This window comes from Mobula hypostoma, chromosome 8 (assembly GCF_963921235.1).
Source record: "Mobula hypostoma chromosome 8, sMobHyp1.1, whole genome shotgun sequence".
Lineage (NCBI taxonomy): Eukaryota > Metazoa > Chordata > Chondrichthyes > Myliobatiformes > Myliobatidae > Mobula > Mobula hypostoma.
This window is the reverse complement of record NC_086104.1, coordinates 126,917,150-126,934,368: the sequence shown is the minus strand read 5'-3', so window position 1 is coordinate 126,934,368 and position 17,219 is coordinate 126,917,150. Positions and strand designations below refer to the sequence as shown.

The 17,219-nt window shown below is 46.9% G+C and overlaps 1 protein-coding gene across 1 annotated transcript in view; it reads left to right on the top strand.

Moving 5' to 3' along the window:
- The window catches only part of megf8 (multiple EGF-like-domains 8), a 124,859-nt gene that overhangs the window by 3,273 nt on the left and 104,367 nt on the right, over window positions 1–17,219 (top strand). Inside the window, exons 4-8 of the mRNA XM_063056749.1 lie at window positions 3,561–3,767; window positions 7,897–8,074; window positions 11,501–11,589; window positions 15,155–15,368; window positions 15,946–16,123. Coding sequence (XP_062912819.1) covers window positions 3,561–3,767; window positions 7,897–8,074; window positions 11,501–11,589; window positions 15,155–15,368; window positions 15,946–16,123 — 866 coding nt within the window. The remainder of the gene's footprint in view (window positions 1–3,560; window positions 3,768–7,896; window positions 8,075–11,500; window positions 11,590–15,154; window positions 15,369–15,945; window positions 16,124–17,219) is intronic.

Below are 17,219 nucleotides of genomic sequence, written 5' to 3'. Positions count from 1 at the left end.
TCATTTGTAAGGTTGTTGCTGGGGTTTGGAAGTATTTCTCAGACCTGACTGTATGCCTCGGAATTCAGGCAGAGTGAGGAGGGGTGGATCGTTTACCTCCTCAATGCTCCTCAGCAGCCACACTGGGTCAAAGGTTCATTTTGTTATCAACGTCTGTAAGCAGAATGCAACTCTTGAGATTTGTCTTCTCCAGAGAGCCATGTGCAAGACATTGAAAGAAAAGACATCAAACCCCGCCCCCACATGCAAAGGAAAGCCCCCCAACCCCTCCCTCGCACAAAAACTAACAGATCGCCCACCTGGACACGGCAGCTAAAACATCAAATCCCTAAGCTCCAAAAAAAAGCAATAACAACATCAAACCCCCAACCTCTTGTACGCAAAAATCTAACAGCCAGAGCCACTGTTTTACCTCAGTGCCACTTTCCAGCACTAATTCCCTTTAGACCTCCAATAGGCAGAGTCGTAAAGACAGACAAAATGGAAAAAGGCCCTTCGGCCCAACTCATCTATACTGACCGTGTTGCCCAGCGTGCAGGATCCCTCCGCCCGTGTTTGCCTCCAAACATTTCCCATCAGTATATTGGATGACTTTTAAATGTTGTTAATGTGCCTGTCTTCAATCACTGCTTCTGAATCAGGTTTATTGTCACTGACTTAGTATATCTGACGTTAAATTTGTTGTTTTGTGGCAGCAGTACAGAGCAAAGGTGTAAAAGGTGACTATAATCTAAATAAATGCAAAACAAGTGGGTTCATGGACTAGTCACAAATCTGTTTTGGAAACCTTTTATGCAACATTTTCATATGATGTAATCTGACCTTTCCGAATCTTTTTTTTCTCTAACTTGAATTATATGAATAGAGGAGCGGAGTTGATGACATTATTGAACGTGTCTGATTTAAGATATTGGTCAAGCCCTGTTTTGTTCTGTTTTTTTTTGAGTTTTTTTTTCTTTTTCTTTTGGGGATTTTTTTGTTTATATTTTTTATTTTTATTTTTTTATAACTAATTTCATTATGACTTCGGAAGTCTATTATTCCTATGTTACTTAAAATCCTTTTTGTATATGCTGATTAAGATTATTCCACTTTCTTTGTACCAACTTTGTTATTGAGTTTATAATTTTGAAAATTATTAAAAAGATTTAAAAAGAAAGAAAGAAATCTGTTAGTGGAGGAGGTAGAAAATGTTCCTAAATAATTGTGGCTTTTCAGTCTGCTATACCACCTTCTGATCTGGCCACATATCCAAATATCCACCACCCTTTGTGTGAAGAAGCCAAAGTTATACTGGGAATACTGGGAATCTAGATCCATAATATTCTGAATGTGGCATCACAGGTATGTAGATACAGTGCTATAAAAAGCATTCACTCCCCTTGGAAGTTCTCATGTTTTATTGTTTTACAACAATGTAACAGTGGTTTTAATTTGGCTTTTTTGGACACTGATTAACAGAAAAAAGACTTTCGTGTCAAAGTGAAAATAGATCTCTACAAAGTCATCTAAATTAATTACAAATATTGAAATATCAAATGAGCACACATCTACATGAAATGTTGCTGTAGAAAAGCAGCATTCATCGCCAGAGATCCTCGCCACCCAGGCCACGCTCGTTTCTCGCTGCTGCCATCAGGTAGAAGGTACACGAGCCTCAGGACTCTCACCACCAGGTTGAAGAACAGTTACTACCCCTCAACCATCAGGCTCTTGAACAAGAGAGAATAACTACACTCAAGGGCCCTTTTATCCTCTTATTTTATTCTCATTATTTATTGCTATTTATTTATTAATTGCATTTGCACAATTTGTTGACAGTTTACAGATCCTGTTTACAGTTACTGTTTTATACATTTGCTAAGTATGCCTGCAGAAAAAGAATCTCAGGATTGTATGTGGTGACATATGTACTCTGTTAATAAATTTTACTTTGAACTTTGAGCATTTCAGGATGTATATTGTATACATTTCTCTGACATTAAATTTGACCTTTGGACCATTGAATTTTGATCTCGGGGAATCTGAGGGGCATCTTCACTCAAGGGTGGTGGAAGCGTGGAACAAGGTGCCTGTGAGGTGGTACATGCAGGTTCAATTGTAATATTTAAGAGATGTTTTGGTAGGCATATGGATGGGAGAGGTTTGGAGGGATAGGGTCCGGGTGCAGGTAGTTGGAACAAGGCAGAAGACCAGGTGGGATGGGCTGGATGGGTTGAAGGCTGTCGTGCTCAGGGACTCCAGTAATCTATTGGTTTTCCTACCTAATTCCCATTTTTTGCATTTCCAGTCACTCCTTAACTCATTTTATTTAAGTTAAAGACCGGTTCCCGCTGAGTTGAACTGTGCTCGGAGTTCTAGCAGGTGGTAATCCTTGTTCCCCTTGCACAGAAATTGTTAATTGAAAATCCCATTACATCTGAGAAGGTGCGTGGAAGTTCCTGGTCATTGCTGCATTACCTGTTCCCTTCTCGGGTGTTGGATGGTAGATTTCTTAGACTGCTGGACTTTATTTCTCTTTATACCCCCGCAAGCTTCTAATTCAATCTTACGGTGTTAATAAGCAGGACCGGGTGAGTTTCATGGGAGTGAGGGAACCGGGTTCCTGGGGTGTGGGTGCAGCCGGTGCTGTGCTGAGGGAAGTGGGGTTCCTTCACCCGGTGAGCCAGAGGGACTACAGAGCATTTGGATGATTGGAGTTTGACTGTAACGTCCTCTCTGTTACACTCAGAGTTCGAGAGTGCAATGAGTATTACAGAATGACACTAGCACTGTTGGTGTAGAATCGATTCAAAGTTTATTGAGTGACGAGTTAAATATAATATTCATCTAGATAGATGTGCACAGCTAGGGCTCCGTATGCATCGGCACATCTGTCCTTTTGTCTGGTCCACAGCCCAGAGGTGAAGTCCGAACAGTCTCCCTCCCCACTCATCACTCGGGTTGGGGGTGGGGGGGGGATTCATACCCTGTGGTTATGTGGTTACATGTTCAAAGCTGCATACCTGGTGCTCTGTCTGCAGACAGTTTTTGGTCACCGTGGCACCCTACGGGTCTGTCCCAGCTATGCACATGGCAGTCAATTTGAAATCTATATACTCTTCCTAAAACCTGCTGTTCAGCTGTCTTGTTCTCTCCCTCTGATTGCCTGTGTGCTCAATCCATTCCTCAAGTCCTCGCCCCCACCTCGTCATAATGACCGCTTGTCCCCCTGCAGAGTTCAACCCCCGCCCCCCCCCACCAGTACCCATTTTGGGGAATTGACATAACCCACTCCACCGAATCTCCAACTGAATTATCTCTTAACACCTATTACTGAATCCCCACTGAGCGCTGAAATGTCCTGGTGGAATGGGCGGTGGAGCAGCCCCTCTCCTTTTCTTCCCCCCCCCCCCACCGGTCTTAGCGACACTTTTACTTTCCCCCCACACTCTATGGGAAATGCAGGTGCATGCCAGGTGACCCCAGGTGAAGGCGGGTGGCCTGTGGCAGGCTCTGGGGTCGTGGTTCTGACCCCTTGTTCTCCTCCTCACCCCCCCTCTTCCTCTCGCTCCCTGCAGATGTTGCTCCACCTCTTCAGTGATGCCAACTACAACCTTGAGGGCTTTAACGCCAGCTACATCTTCACGCTGTGCCCGATGGGTTGCTCGGGGCACGGGCAGTGCGAGGTCAGTGGCACGTGTGCCTGTCACCCAGGCTGGGGCGGCGTGGACTGCAGCGTCCAGGACTGCATCGAACACTGCGGGCGGCATGGTTACTGCGTCACGGTGAGTCCCTGCCATTGGAGTCAGTTTCATTATCAGCGGCGTATGTCATCTAATTTGTTATTTTGTGGCAGCAGAACAATGCAATACATAAAGCAATACTCTGCACCGTATATCTGTTGAAATTTGCTAGAGTACTGTACCAGATCTCCTCAGCCACCGAGTGAAGTGAGGTCACTGGGGCAGGTCGCCTTCCCGTCTGGCGGGCTGGCAGACAGAGCCTCTCGTCGGCGGCAGAGCCTTCTGCCCCAGTGTTCCTCCACCAGAGGTGTGCTGGGTCTACTGGGGGAGCTGGGTGCAGGGAGATTTACAGTGGAGAAGGACGGCGGGGGCTGGTGGAAGATGAGGCGTCCAGCTGCGTAAAGGGTGGGGAGGATTACTGTGGTAACACTGGTGGGGCTGCAGGTATGGAATGTGTCTAGCAGTGTAAAGGATGGTGGAAGGTTTGCTGCAGGGGCTGGTGGGGGTGCTGGTATGAGATGTGGCATTCAGTGGTATAGAAAGTGGGAAGTTTACTGTGGTAAGGTTGTGCTGAGGGGGCAGGGGAAGGTGTGGCATCCACTAGTGTAAAGGGTGGTGGGGCCTGAACCTACAGGCAGATGATGTGGGCACTTAGAACATAGAACAGTACAGCACAGTATAGGGCTTTCGGCCCATTATAGGTCAGCACAACATATAAACCTACTCAATAATTGAGCTAAACCGCCTCTCTAACACAGGCCAAGTGCCATTATCTTTTCTTTCCTCTATGTACCTGTTTAAGTCTCTTAGAAGTCCCCAATGTATCTGCTTCTGCCACTTCCCCCAGCAGTACATTTCCAGACACTTACCACTGTGTGTGTGTGTGTGTGTGTGTGTGTGTATGTGTATGTATGATCTTTTACGCCTCGATCAAGTTGCCTCTCTCCTCCTTTGCTTCAAAGAGAAAAACTAGCTCGCTCAGCCTTTCCTTGTTTGAACTGGAACTGGTCTGTTCAATTATAGGAGGCAGGGTTTAAGGGTCGGCACAATATTGTGGGCCGAAGGGCCTGTACTGTTCTATGTTCTGTGGTCTGGACTGATGCATTGGATTCTAGTTGTACACAGCACACTGTACCGATTACCCGTGTACACTAATCTTAAATGATCACTGGGGTACTTTGACAGTTGGTGTGTCCATCAACTCCGCAGGTATTATGTTCCAGATTCCAACTCCTCCAACTGCCCATGCGGAAAAGTTCTTCCCCATATTCCGACAAGACCTCTTGTCCTTTGATGTGAACTCTTCCCCTTGGCAGAGGAGTCTCTCACTATCTAAGGTATCAGTGCTTGGGTTCCTTGTCAGTTCTGGGGAGAATAGACCCAGTCCTCTCTGGTCTCTCCTAACTGAAACCCTCCATTCCAGGCAATCTCCCACGTGTCCTCTTCACTACAGTCAAGTCCTTCCTGTGGTGTTGTAGGTGACCAGAACAGCACACGGTACTCCAGCTGACTGGTTCTACACACTTGTATCATATCCCTGCTCTTGTGTTCTGTGCCCTGGCTAATCAAGTCAAGTCAAGTCAACTCTCTTTTTATTGTCATTTCAACCATAACTGCTGGTACAGTACACAGTAAAAACAAGACAATGTTTTTCAGGACCATGGTGCTACATGAAACAATACAAAAACTACACTGAACTACGTAAAGCAACACAAAAACTACACTAGACTACAGACCTACACAGGATTGCATAAAGTGCAGGCATTAAAATAAATAATAAACAAGACAACAGGCACAGTAGAAGGCAGTAGGTTGGTGTCAGTCCAGGCTCTGGGTATTGAGGAGTCTGATGGCTTGGGGCAAGAAACTGTTACATAGTCTGGTTGTAAGAGCCTGAATGCTTCGGTGCCTTTTGCCGGATGGCAGGAGGGAGAAGAGATTGTATGAGGGGTGCGTGGAAGACAAAGTGAAGACGAAACCCTAGCCACACTGTCTCTTTGCTACCACCTTCGAGGTTCCTTGACTTTACAGACTAGGGTCCCTCTGTTCCTCTGTATTCCTCAGGTCCTACCAGCCGCTCTAGTCCTCCAAAGGCAATAACAGAATTATATTCCACCTTCCATTTCCCCACTCATTTTACCAATTGATCAGTATTCTTTAGTGGTCCAAGACTCACCATCCTCAAAGGTGATCTTTCTGTAGCCACGTGGAGGGTGTGTATAAACAGCAACAAAAGAGTTCCAGCCACTTCCTTCACAAAACAAGCCTCATCAGTGACCTCTGCTCCTACCACCAGGTGAATTTCCCACTCACTTCCTCAAGCATCACTAGGTCCTACTGGTAAACTGGACGAGGTGTGGTATTGGAAGGGAATGGGATCATAAAATGTCCTTGGATTCACGTAGAGAGTGAGAACGCAAAGAAATGAGGCAGGTTTCTCACATTCATTGATGGGCTTGATTTGGGACTGACACAACTGTAGTGAGGGGGATTCATCTGGGAACGACACAGGGCTGCGGTGATGGGATTGACACTGGGCTGTGGTGTTGGGATTAGTTTGGGATTGACACTGGGCTGTGGTGTTGGGATTAGTTTGGGATTGACACTGGGCTGTGGTGTTGGGATTAGTTTGGGATTGACACTGGGCTGTGGTGTTGGGATTAGTTTGGGATTGACACAGGGCTGTAGTGTTGGGATTAGTTTGGGAACGACACAGGGCTGTGATGTTGGGATGTTGGATTGCATCGCCTCTGATCTGGGCCGACGATTATGTGTCTGGCGGCACCTAATTAATTAGCATGTTTATTTCGGCTTTTTTCTTAAAGATGTGCTGTGTGCCTCCCGGCTACCGTTGCATTCTCCGCGAATCAGGATCTGTCTGCGGCCTGGGTGATGGGGTGGTGGGACACTGGGGTGTCATCTCATCGTCTGTTTCCATTAGAGCAGGCAGCTCATCTTCTACTATCTCTGCCTGCCTTAATGTCGAAGGTCGAGGTTCGTCGTCTGCTGTGGCTGATGTGGAAGGCTTGCTTGACTGCTGAGCCTCGCGCATTTTTCTTTCATACAGTTCTTTGTAAGCACTCAAACCATCCAACAGGAAAAAGTTCAATCTCCGGTCTACAAACACTTCCCTCGATCGTAATATGACCAGGACTGCACCATCTGTTGTTAACCAGAACAACAAGCCCCCCTCCTTTACGCTTACCGCTCTCATGAGGGGTGTGTGGGGTCCTTTATAATGCTGTTTGCTTTACGGATGCAGCGTGTGGTGTAAATGTCTGTGATGGTGGGAAGAGAGACCCCGATGATCTTCTCAGCTGACCTCACTATCCGCTGCAGGGTCTTGCGATCCGAGGTGGTGCAATTTCCGAACCAGGCTGTGATGCAGCTGCTCAGGATGCTCTCAATACACCTCTGTAGAATGTGGGGACTGACACAGGACTGTGGTGATGGGATTAATTTGGGACTGACACGGCTGTGGTGTTGGGATGAGTTTGGGACTGACTGCAGGACTGTGGTGTTGGGATTAGTTTAGGATTGACCGCAGGACTGTGGTGTTGGGATTAGTTTGGGATTGACCGCAGGACTGTGGTGTTGGGATTAGTTTGGGATTGACCGCAGGACTGTGGTGTTGGGATTAGTTTGGGATTGACCGCAGGACTGTGGTGTTGGGATTAGTTTGGGATTGACCGCAGGACTGTGGTGTTGGGATTAGTTTGGGATTGACCGCAGGACTGTGGTGTTGGGATTAGTTTGGGATTGACCGCAGGACTGTGGTGTTGGGATTAGTTTGGGATTGACCGCAGGACTGTGGTGTTGGGATTAGTTTGGGATTGACCGCAGGACTGTGGTGTTGGGATTAGTTTGGGATTGACCGCAGGACTGTGGTGTTGGGATTAGTTTGGGATTGACCGCAGGACTGTGGTGTTGGGATTAGTTTGGGATTGACCGCAGGACTGTGGTGTTGGGATTAGTTTGGGACTGACCCTGGACTGTGGTGTTGAGATTAGTTTGGGAACGATACAGGGTTGTGGTGATGGGATTAATTTGGGACTGACACGGCTGTGGTGTTGGGATGAGTTTGGGACTGACACAGGGCTGTGGTGATGGGATTAGTTTGTGTGAACTGTTAATGTGTAACATGATTTTTTTTTTCTCTGGTTGATTAAAGGGTCAGCACTGCCATTGCCAGCCAGGCTTCATCGGTCACAGCTGTAACCTGTCACTGAATGACAACCAGAGTGCAGGCAGTTGGTACAACATCAGCAGGTCTGACCCGGAATTCATGGGACGCACGGCTGCCGCTGGTACCTTCCTCAACACCACCAACTCCTTCTACATATTTGGTGGTATGCTGTCTTGTACATCTGCCCATTCCTTCCCACAGTCACGCTGTCTGTACTTGGGTCCCACCTGGTTTATTAGCAGATTTATGATGTTCTCCTTTCAGTGTACATCAAACTAAAACATTGCCATTCTTGTCTGGAAGGCACTGCTGGGGAGAGTGTAGAACAGAGGGACTTTGGGTATCGGTACTTGGTTCCCTGAAAGTGGTGTCATAGTTAGAAGAAGCAAGTTGGCAAAGACGGTCTTTGGCATGCTGGCCTTCATTAGTCAGGACATTGAGTACAGAAGTTAGAGTTGTATAGAGCATTGGTGACAACGTTCCAAGATAGCAACGACTTCAAGCTCTGCACATCAGGCAAACGTTCTACAATATAGCCAACAGAAACCTCCGAATTTCAGTATCACAGAACACTGTCAGAGATCGCTATTAACACTGGGGCAAGCCTGGACTCCGGCCCCGGCTGGGATACGTTACAATGAGAGGAAGCAGAAGGGTGGTAGGCGAGCCAGGATCCGTGGTAGGCGAGCCAGGGTCCATTCTAGGCCAAAAGCTACACCTTCAAACCCCTGTTTCCAAACATCTTCCTTGCAAACGCCCGATCGATCGCTGACGAAATAGCTAAAATCAGGCTGAGATTTACCACACAAAGGAATTTACTCGACTGCTGTGTAATGATCTTCACTGAAACTTGGCTGGATCATTATGTACCCAACCTGGCTATTGAGCTAGCAAGCCTCACGGTCTACTGGGCTGACGGCGGGCAAGAATCTGGAAAGAAATCAGGGGCTGGCTTATGCATTCATATTGACGATGCCTGGTGCACAAATTCTGTCATCACTGAGAGTCACTGCTGTACCAGCCTGGAATATCTCATTCTAAAGTGCAGACCTTTCCATCTGCTGAGAGGATTCAGAGTTCTCTCACAGTGGTTGTATTCCACCACAAACCGACACTAAGCTAGCTTTCACAACTGTATGATGTTATTAAGAAGCAACTGCCTGCCTAGCCTGATGGCCAGTGATTTCAATCAAGCCAACCTTAAGACAGTATTCCTCAAATTTTGCTGGAATGTGAAATGCCCCACAAGGGGCAACTTACACTGGACCAGATTTACACCAATGTTGTGGGTGTATACAGGACTTATCCATGCCCCCATCTGGAGCTGTCTGGCCGCCTGTCTTTATTTCTAGCACCAGCCTACAGGCCCAGTGATAAGTAGTAAGATGACCAATTCACAAGTCAGTGAGGGAGCTGACTCACGGCTTCAGGACTCCCCCGAGTGCACAGATTCAAACAGCTTGCATGTCAAGCAGTGCATGATTTAGAGGCATGTACCACCATGGTCATGGTCTAAAATACTGTGTAGAGTCCACACAGTAAACAATGTCATCAGCAACAAAAACACCCATGTATTCCCGAACCAGAAGCCATGGATGCACAACAAAATCCAGAACCTGCTCCGGGCTTGGGATACTGCTTACAGATCCAGTGATACTGCAGCACACAGCCAAGGCAGGTCCAGCCTTAAAAGGGGCATTAAAGCCGCCAAGTACAGATACAAACAATCGATAGAAACACTTCTCAATAACACCACTAACCCCCGACGGCGTGTGGGAAGGCATCAGGTCCATCACTGACTATAAAGGAGAGATCTCCTGCTCTGAATCAGGAACGCCACGCTAGCTGAGGAGCTAGACAATGTCTTTGCTTGGGTTGACAGGGACAGCAATGGCCCAGTGATGAAGCCCTTGACACTTGAGCAAGACACAGGGCTGACGCTGAGCACACACGAGGTAAGATGTATTCACACAGTGTGGCTGGACCGGACGGCGTGCCTGGGCGGGTCCTCGGGGGCTGCACTGACCATCTGGCAGAGGTTTTTACTGAAATGTACGACCTCTCCCTGTCCCTTGCTGTGGGCCCCGCGGAGCATCGACTATCATACCAGTCGCAGAGCGGTCACCAGTAAAATGCCTCAATAACAGACTGGTTGCACTCACCCCTATAATCACCAATTGCCCAGATAGACTGGTTATGTCCCATGTAATGAACGCCATCCCTGCTACTCTGGACCAGCATCAGTTTACCTTTAAGGCAAACAGATCAACTGAGGACATCGTCTCCGTTGCTCTCCACATTGTACTGGAGCACCAGCAGCATAAGGACGCCTATGCCAAAATGCATTTTATTGAGACGAGAAAATCTGCAGACACTGGAAATCCAAGCGACGCACCCAAAGTGCTAGAGAAACTTCTCAGGCCAGGCAGCACCTATGGAAAAGAGTAGACAGCCAGACCTGCTCGAAGGGGTTCAGCCCGAAATGTCAACCATACTCTTTTCCATAGATGCTGCCTGACCTGCTGAGTTCCTGCAGCATTTTGTGTGGATCACAATAGAAGTGTCCGGTGTAAAACTGAAAATGGAGCTGGATACAGAGTCAGCTTTGCCTATGAATCCAGAGGCTGACCACAGCAGAGTTCATCAGGACCTGTTTTGGTCACCCTGCCAGAGGAAAGAAGCTATTAAACTGGATAGAATGCAGAAGAAATTTACAAGGATGTTGCTGGGAACTGGGGCACAAAGTTGTGGAGAGAGATTGTGCAGGTTGAAACTTCTTTCACTGGGATGTGAGAGAGTGAGTGCAATCTTACTGAGGTGTATCAAGTTATGAGGGGCATGGATAAGGTGAATTTGTAATCTTTTCCCAGGATTAAGGTTAGAGGAGAGAGATTGAATAGAAACCTCAGGGTGGGGGGCAAACTTTTCACCGAGAGAGTGGACTTTATGGGATGAGCTACCTCCATTTTGAGGTAGAAAAACAGCAGTTAAAAGGTATTTCGACAAGCAGGAAAGGTTTGCAGAGGTTCCCAACCTTTTTTATGCTATGAACCAATACCAGGAGCCCAGGTCGGGAACCCTTGGGGAACCACTTTAAAGGGATGTGGGCCACATACAAGCAAGTAGGACAGGCTCAGGTAGACATGTCTGCACTGCTGAGATGGGCTGAAGTGCCTGGTTCTGAGCTGTCTGAGCCCATGACCCTCTGACGTGATTTACTGGCCTGTCCTGCAGGACTTGCTGCCCTGAGGGGAGGACCCTCCTCCCACCCCCGCAGGTGAAGACCGCCCAGGTGAATGGGCTAACGCAAGGAACCGTGTCTTCCCCCCACCCCCACAAGTTTGGAGGGATATCGGGTAAATGGGACTGGCTCAGGTAGACGTCTTGGCTGCCGCGGGTAGCACAGACTGTTTGCATAACCGCGACTCTTGAGAAAGCATCTCTGACAATCTCTGCAGTTTGGTAATTGGGGCATTGGGGTTTCTCTCCTCCCACCCCTCACTGCCCAGGTGTGGGGTTGATCTTAGGGTGGCGGGTCAGGACACATAGAAGGGTCCAAGTTTGTTTCTCTTCATTCCATCCACTGTAGGATCCGACCTCAATCAGGTTCTGGGTGACCTGCTTATGTACAACTTCACAAGCAACCAGTGGCAGAGGATCGTTCTGGACCCCTGTCCGGTAAGTCACAGCTCTGCCTCTCATGGAGGGGATTGGTTCATATTAGTTCGTTGTCACATACACCAGCATATCTTATCAGTGTGGTCAGCTCCAAGGTATGCTATAAAAACACTGGCAAGTGCAATACAGCAGAATGTTAGGCTACAGTTGTACAATCTGCGATGGTGCAGCAATTTTATAGTTCAATTTTTGTTCATCTCAAAGAACTTGAGGGTCAGAGTAACTTTATTTTAGAAGTACCTATTTGTTACCATGCACCAGAGGTGCAAGGGGAATGGGAAGCAGAGTGCCAGAACAGTTGGAGGTGAGGTTGTGGAGACAGATGTTGGTAAGTCCTCAGACAAAGTCAGGAATCAGAAGGTTGAGCATGGTGTGACTAGTGTCCTGAGCTGCGTATGTTTCAATGCAAGAAGTATCGTAGGAAAAGCAGATGAGCTCTGGGCATGGATCAACTTTTGGAATTATGATATTGATATTAATTATGATATTGCACTACCTTCCCATTTTTCTATTTTCTATTTATGATTTATAATTTAAAATTTTAATATTTACTAATTTTAACTATTTTAAATATTTTAAATATTTAATATTTATAATCCAGGGAGTGGGAAGCGCAGAATCAAATATCGCTGTGATGATTGTACATTCTGGTACCAATTGTTTGGCAACAATAAAGTATAAAGTATAGTGAGACTTGGTTGCAGGAGAGGCAGGACTGGCAGCTCAATATTCCAGGATTTCATTGTTTTCAATGTGACAGATCAGGAGGGATTAAAGGAGGAGAGGTGGTATTGTCAGTCAGGGAAAATGTCATGGCAGTGCTCTGTCAGGACAGACTGGAAAACTCGTCTAGTGAGGGTGGAACTGAGAAATAAGGAAGGTATGACCACGTTAATGGGGCTATATTATAGACCACCTAACAGTCCTAGGGATTTAGAGGAACAAATTTGTTAAAAAAAAATCACAGGCTGTTGCAAGAAATCTAAGTTTGTTACAGTAAGTGATTTTAACTTTCCACTTATTTCCTGGGACTCCCATACTGTAAAAGGACTAGATGGGTGATAGATGTAAAACTGAAATAGCTACACTGACACATATGTTTTGGTCTTGTTCTATATTGGAACAGTTCTGGAAGTCGGTTTTCTCAACAATTTCTAAAGCATTTAAAATTAATTTACAACCTAATAAATTAACTGTGCTTTTTGGAATAATTCCTCAAAATATTCATGGTATTTCTGTGTCTGACCAACATGTTATTGGATTTGTTACATTGATAGCTAGGAGGGCCATTTTGTTGAAGTGGAAGGATACATCAGCTCCCACTTTGTCACAATGGTTCTCTCAAGTGATGCTATGTCTTAGTTTGGAGAAAATTAGAAGTCGAACCTTTGAACCTTTATTTGATTTTGAGAAAAGATGGGGCTCATTTGCCTGTTATTATCATTTGAGTTAATTGATATAATTTTTCCGCGATCTAATTGTAAATTTTTTAAAATATATTTTCTTTTCTTGCTGGTGGTTTGATGTTTATTTTTAGAAACTTTTTGTATGACGCATGGCTCCGGGGTTGTACACCTAATGGGTTCTCTTTTTTTTTCTCACTTTTCTGCTCAGTAGGTTTTTTTTGTTATCACAAAATTTTTTTTTCAATCTTTAAGATGATGGGTTTTTTTTGAGGCAGTGTAAGTGTTGTGACTTCGATGTACTCATGTTATTTTTCCTATATATACAATAAAAAGATTTGAAAAGAAAGAAAAAAGACTAGATGGGACAGAGTTTGTCACATGTGTTCAGGAAAGTTTCCTTCATCAGTACATAGAAGTCCCAACAACAGAGCGGGTGATGCTGTATCTGCTATTGGGGAATGAGACAGGGCAGGTGACAGAAGTTTGTTAGGGGAACACTTTGCATCCGGTGACCACAATGCCATTAGTTTTGAATTGAATATGCAACCTGGTCCACAGGTTGAGATTTTCAATTGGAGAAAGGCCAATTTTGATGGTGTCAGAATGATCTGGCAAGTGTGGATTGGGACAGGCTGTTTTCCGGCAAAGGTGTACTTGGTAAGTGGGAGGCCTTCATTTTGAGAGTACAAAGCTTGTATGTGCCTGTCAGAATAAAAGGTAAAGTGTAGGGAATCTTGGTTTCAAAGTGATATTAAGGCCCTGGTTAAGAGAAAAAATGAGCTGCATAGCAGGTATAGGCAAGTAGGAGCAAATGAGGTACTTATGGAGTATAAGAAATGCAAGAGAACGTTTAAGAAAAAAATCACTAGCGCTAAAAGAAGGTATGAGGTTTCCCTAGCAGACAAGGTGGAGGAGAATCCTAAGGGATTCTGCAGTTGTGTTAAGAGCAGAAGGATTGCAGGGGACAAAATTGGTCCTCTGGAAGACCAGAATGGTAATCCATGTGTAGAGCCAAATAGATGGGGGAGATCTTAAATAATTTTTTTGCATCTGTATTTACTGGGGAGATGGACACAGAGTCTACAGAAGTGAGGCAAAGTGGCATCAACTCTGGGACCCTGTACAATTTACAGAGGAGGAGGTGTTTGCTATTCTGAGGCATATCAGGATGGATAAATTGCCAGGGCCTGACAAGGTGTTCCCACAGACCTTACGGGAGGCAAGTGCAGAAATTGCCAGGGCCCTAGCAGAGAACTTAAAACATTCTTAATGACAGGAGAAATACCAGAGGATTGGAGGAGAGCCAATGTTGTTCCATTGTTTAAAAAAGGCTCTAAACATAAACCAGGAAATTATAGTCCAGTGAGTCTGACATCAGTTGGGGAAAAATTATTGGAAGTTATTCAAGGGACCTGATGTATCAGTATTTGGATAGACATGGACCAATTAAGGACGCATGGTTTCATGTCTTGTCTAACCAACCTTATAAAGTTTTTCGAGGAAGTTACCAGGGAAGTGGATGAAGGGAAGGCAGCGGATGTTGTCTACATGGACTTTAGCTAGTCATTTGACATGGTCCCGCATGGGAGGTTGGTCAAGAAAGTTCAGTCACTTGGCATTCAGGATGAGGTAGTAAATTGGATTAGACTGCTTTACAGAGATAGCAAGAAATGTAGACAGAGCCCATGGAGGGGAGGCTGGTTTCTGTGATGTGCTGAGCTGTGTCCACAACTCTCTGCATTTTCTTGTGGTCTCAGGCAGAGCAGTTGCCGTGCCAAGCTGTAATGTATCTGGATAGGATGCTTTCTAGTTGGCACAGCTTTGAGAGGAGCAGAGGGGCGTCTGCTTTCTGTGATGCACTGAGCCTGCCCAGGTCTCTTTGTGGCTGCTGTGCCAGTGTGGTGGGCGTGCTTGGCTGTCCAGAAGCACCGGAGAAGTGGAAAGGGAGGAGGTGACAAGCAGTGTGTACTGTTCTGCGCAGGTCCCCTCACTCCAGAGCCCAAAGGTGACCAGGCCAAGATACTGGGTGGAGCGGGGGCCGAGCTGAGTCTTGGTGCGTTGAGGCGGGAAGGCGGGGTGGTCACCCTCCTTTGGGGACCACTGGTGGCAGTGGCGCACAATCCCGGGGACTGAGTTCCTCTCCTTCCTTCCCTGCGCAGGCAGCCCGGCACGCTCACAGTGCAGTGGAGTGGCGGGGAGGAATGGTGGTGTTCGGTGGGCAGCTGCAGGACGGCAGCCTGGCCAACGATGTGTGGCTGTACGAGCCGGGTCCCGAGCGATGGAGGCTGCTGCGGCCTCGCAGTGCGCGGGCCCCCCCGGGGCTAGCCGCGCACGCAGCAGCTGTGGTGGGGCAGGAGCTGTACGTCTTCGGAGGTGAGTGTGGGGTTGGACGACAACGGTCTCTGGGATGGAGAGGGAAGGGGAGTGGGTTGGGGGTAGGGGGAGTAGGGCAGGAGCTCCTATGCAGCAGGATGTGAATCAGGCAACGAGAGGATGGTGTGGAACTGGTTGGTGAGACTGAGACTGGAGTGAGAGTGAGTGTAATGTTGCCCCTCCCCCTCCCAAACTCTGTTCCTTCCATCTCCCTGTAATGTTCTGACTCCATTTCCTCAACCCTGTGATTTGCTACATAATCCTCTCCCCCCGCCCCAACTTCCCGTCTCGGTAGCGTCGTGGAAAACTTGTACAGCTCAGGGCGCTGGAGTTCGGAGTTTAACTCAATGTCATCTGTAAGGGTCTTCTCTGTGACCACGTGGGTTTCCTCTGTGTGCTCTAGTTTCCTCCCACAGTCCAAAGATGTACCAGGTGGTAGGTTTATTGGTGATTGTGAAGGGTTAAATCAGGGGGGCGTGGCTGGAAGGGCCTGTTCTTCGCTGTATCTCAATGAATAATAAATAAACAAAATCCCACACCCTGCCTTGTAACACTTCCTGTCCCCTCTCTCCCCCAGGACGGACTGATGAGGACCGCTTCAGTGCTGCCATGTTCCGTTTCCACCTGGAGCGCTGGGTCTGGGAGGAGGTGATTCCCACGGGAGGGAAGAGCCCGGCTGTGGCCGGACATTCCATGGTCTTCCACCCCGCCTCGCGTATGCTGCTCATCCACGGAGGCCACCGAATCTCCCCAAGGTAAGGGGCGGTAGATGCATTTCCCACCCTCCAGTGAGAGCCTGTCCCATGTTACATGGGGGAGGGTCTGCCATCGTTTCCGGAGTTCTGGTCACACTGAAGGAGGTGGGTGCAGAGGGGACTCCCCAGGACGTTGCCTGGGACAGAGGGTTCCAGTTAAGTGAAGAGACTGGATAGGTTGGGTCTGCTCTCGCTGGAGCAAAGGGGACTGAGGGGACCCTGACAGAAGGGGACAACGTTATGAGGTGATTAATAAGAAAATAGTCATAGTCATACTTTATTGATCCCGGCGGAAATTGGTTTTCGTTACAGTTGCACCATAAATAATTAAATAGTAATAAAACCATAAATAGTTAAATAGTAATATGTAAATTATGCTAGAAAATAAGTCCAGGACCAGCCTATTGGCTCAGGGTGTCTGACCCTCCAAGGGAGGAGCTGCAAAGTTTGATGGCCACAGGCAGGAATGACTTCCTATGACGCTTAGTGTTGCATCTCGGTGGAATGAGTCTCTGGCTGAATGTACTCCTGTGCCCAACCAGTACATTACGTAGTGGATGGGAGACATTGTTGCATGCCATCTTGGACAATGTCTCCCATCCACTACATAATGTACTAGTTGGGCACAGGAGTACATTCAGCCAGAGACTCATTCCTCCGAGATGCAACACAGAGCGTCATAGGAAGTCATTCCTGCCTGTGGCCATCAAACTTTAAACTGAATAAGAAAACTGCAGGTGCAGGACAGAACAGTACAGGCCCTTCAGCCCGCAATATTGTGCCCACCTTTTAACCGACTTCACTATTAATCTAACCCTTCCCTTCCATGTAGCTGTCTGTCTTTCCTTTATCCATGTGTCTTTCTAGGAGTTTCTTAAAGATCCCTGACAGTGCTTTTCGTGTTCTTGCCACACTCTGTTAAAAAAAAAACATCCTACCTCTGACATCCCCTGTACCTTTTCTCCAATCACTTTTTGAAGCATGTTCTCTTCATTTAAAAAAAATGAAATTACGTAGAGGTACAGCTTGGAATAGGACATTCTGGCCCTTGGAGTCATGCTGCCTAGCGACACACCAATTTAACACTAACCTAATC